Below are 3,138 nucleotides of genomic sequence, written 5' to 3'. Positions count from 1 at the left end.
AGTTGATAAGGTGCATGCATCAACTCTTATGCAGAATATGGTCAGATGAACGCATGCCCGACGACTGGAATTTAACTGTGATCTGCTCAAGCGAAAAGAAAGGCGACCGCGCCATTCGCGCCAACTACCGGGGGATCAGCCTTCTAAGCATAGGTTATAAGATCTTATCGAGTGTATTGTGCGAAATACTGAAACCCACCGTCAATGAACGGACCTTATCAGCGACGCTTTAGACCGGGCAAATTCACCATAGACCAGGTATTCACAATACGCCAAATCCTGGAAAACACCCGCGAACATAGGATCGACACGCACCATCTATTTGTTGATATCAAAGCCGCTTTCGACAGCACGAAAAGAAGCTGTGTAAAATGACGTTGAGCAATACCACCAGCCCCGTCAGAATTTGGAATGACCTCTCCGAGCCGTTCGCCATCAAACGGGGTTTCAGACAGGGCGACTCCCTTTCATGTGACTTCTTTAATCTGATGTTGGAGAAGATAACAAAAGCTGCAGAACTGAACCGCTCAGGAACAATTTACATCGACATCATCGGTTACAAGAACCGCGAAGTCTGCTTTGCCTTTTCCAAGTTAGATAAGGAAGCAAAGCGAATGGGTCTCGTGGTAAACGAGCGCAAGACGAAGTATCTCCTGTCATCAAACAAACAGTCAGCACATTCGCGCCTTGGCACCCACGTCACTGTTGGCAGTTACAATTTCGAGAAAGTAGAAAATTTCGTTTACTTGGGAACCAGAATTAATACCGATAATAATGTCAGCATGGAAAATTCAACGCAGAATCACTCTTGCCAACGAGTTCACTTTGGACTGAGTAGGCAATTAAGGAGTTAAGTCCTCTCTCAACGTACGTCTCAACTACACTCCATAAGTCACCACTCATCATGCTCGTGTTGGTATATGTCTCAGAAGCATGGACAATGACAACATCCGATGAGGCGACACTTGCAGTATTCGAGAGAAAGATTTTGCGGAAGATTTACGGGCCTTTACACGATTTTTCCGGTTCCGAAAAATGGTTAATACATTTTAAAAATACACTCACTTAACAAATTGCATTCGAATAACTCGAAAACTGAGGGAATAGATCGCTTACAAACAGGCGGGCAGACGGATATGGCTAAATTGGCACAGCTCGAGGTTCTGAGTATATAAGTATGCATTTTCGTGGGTCTATCTCTTCTTCTTCTGGTACTTACAAACATCGGACCAAAGTTATAAAGCCATTTCATGCTCATAAAAAATATGATGATACATAATTCTTTAAACCATAACGTCAAATATTTTTAAATTAAGTTGGAAAATAAAAATTATTTAATATTCTCATAAATATGTGGTTACATTTAAAATTTTTTAACTCATTTTGAAAGTACCGGTTTAACGTGATAGTAAAAACCATTCCCTTTAGACGAATTTTTTAAAGAAAAAATTATACACCACAAACTAAGAAAAACATCACTGACTAAGTATAGAGGGCAAACGTTGAAAATTCATTTAAAAAGCAAATATTATTTTGTGGAGGAGAGCCCGGAACATATTCACCTTCCGGGCTTGGATTTTTTCTCGACGGCCCTGTTCATGTAAATATACATACATATGTTAAGCTATGTGTACATATGTATGCACACCCAATCTACTCATCCTCATCGGCGACGTTCGCCAAAAGCGCCAGTAGAGTGTAAGCGTTGTTCATAGTCTGAAAGTGAAGAAACAACAACGTTTTTAAGACCCGTTAAGTGCAAGAAAACTCGGCAGTACCTTTGAAAAAACTTGTAGTCCGATTTCGAAATAGCTTCCTGCACGCAGCGCAATTGGCTGCTTTAAGTCTTGCATATAGAGATAAATTAGACGGCGATTGTAGGCAGACATGTCCGTCCAATTGCAGCTGTACAGTTGCTTACTCAAATTTAGTGATTCCGCCGTCAATTCATTGGCATAATAGCATGGCAAAAATATTTGCAAAGACATGACGAAGCCATATTGTACCATAGCTACAAAATCGGCTGGATTATTGCTGAAACTTAACTAAATAAACACATCGAAAAAATAAAAAGTATTTCGCATTAACAGCTTTCGAAATTCCAAAGAGAACTTACACTTTGCAGATAATAAGCTGTAAAACAAATAATCATCGAACTGAATATAATCTGCACGAGAAAAGGTAGCGATACAATCTCCTCGCAACGTTTGACCATGCTAATTTTTTTTTTTTTTTTTTAAACGTAAAATGTAATAAAAGTAAAGCGAAAAATAAATTAAAGGTTTTTTTCAAAAAAAAAAAAAAAAAACTTACTCCTTCACGCGCTGCTGCATTTGAATTAATTTCAGAAGTTCGCTGGTGATTTCCACATCATCGCCTGCATCTTCCAAGCGCGCCATTCTTAAACCGATGAGCCGCAAACAAAGTGTTAAATGCAATAGATAATAACATTGTAAAGAATCTATTTCAATATTGCAACAACAAGTGAATATCACCGCCACGAAATCATACAAATATAACGGCCAGCCATTGCCTTCTCGCCATTTTTTGACCGGAATCCAATACGGAACTGGTAGCTGAGGTGTCTCCATGAAAACAACTGACAGGAAAGCTAAAAGCACGCAAATTATGCTCCAAATCCTATAAAAAGCCAATACTTTTTTGTAAGCGTTTTGCGCACGTCGCCACATTAGTTGTTCTTGTGGCGTGCGAGGCACGAAAAATTCACTCTGCTCCCATTCATGCAGCAACTTTGCCGCATTAGGTGCAAAACGCCAAATGTTGAGAACTTTTAGGACAACTACCGTTTCAGAAAGTGCAATCTTCAATACTTGGCTGGCATACTCCATATTTTGAATAAAAATTACCTCCAGCCACATAAGCGTGGCAAGAATGAAAGTGAATGAAACTTGTAATAAAAGCTGATAATATCGATAATATTGCTCGAACTTTGCGCCAGTGCCATTTTTGACGGGCCAGAGTCCCAAAAGTGTTAACGTGCGTATCGATGGTCGCAAATTGGCAATAGTGTCGAAGTACATCGCGCTGTTGGGAATAGGCGCGCCTTTCCAAAGAACTGTACTCCTCTGTTTATCATTGTTAGTTTTTATAGGTGAAAGTACAAAAGGTGACCGTCAT

General features: G+C 39.8%; 1 protein-coding gene across 1 annotated transcript; it reads right to left on the bottom strand.

Moving 5' to 3' along the window:
* Nucleotides 1–1,385: 1,385 nt before the first annotated feature.
* LOC118743768 (odorant receptor 94a-like) lies at nucleotides 1,386–2,399 on the bottom strand. Its single transcript, XM_036476531.1, has 4 exons — nucleotides 2,314–2,399; nucleotides 2,117–2,216; nucleotides 1,779–2,045; nucleotides 1,386–1,716 (listed from the first exon to the last, which is right to left on the bottom strand). Exons 1-4 carry the CDS (start codon nucleotides 2,397–2,399, stop codon nucleotides 1,654–1,656), a joined length of 516 nt encoding a protein of 171 aa, XP_036332424.1. The 3' UTR covers nucleotides 1,386–1,653.
* Between the last annotated feature and the right edge of the window lie 739 nt (nucleotides 2,400–3,138).

The sequence above is a fragment of the Rhagoletis pomonella genome, unplaced genomic scaffold (assembly GCF_013731165.1).
Source record: "Rhagoletis pomonella isolate Grant_MI unplaced genomic scaffold, Rhpom_1.0 Rhpom_scaffold_00007, whole genome shotgun sequence".
NCBI lineage: Eukaryota > Metazoa > Arthropoda > Insecta > Diptera > Tephritidae > Rhagoletis > Rhagoletis pomonella.
Note: the sequence above shows the minus strand (reverse complement) of the source record. Positions and strands in the feature narration are given on the sequence as shown.

Coding starts and splice junctions, on each gene's coding strand:
- LOC118743768 (XM_036476531.1), bottom strand. CDS start 2,399: ATGGCGCGCTTGGAAGATGCAGGCGATGATGTGGAAATCACCAGCGAA. Junction 2,046..2,116: donor CAGCTTATTATCTGCAAAGT/GTAAGTTCTCTT, acceptor GTGTTTATTTAG/TTAAGTTTCAGCAATAATCC. Junction 1,717..1,778: donor GACTACAAGTTTTTTCAAAG/GTACTGCCGAGT, acceptor CTTCACTTTCAG/ACTATGAACAACGCTTACAC.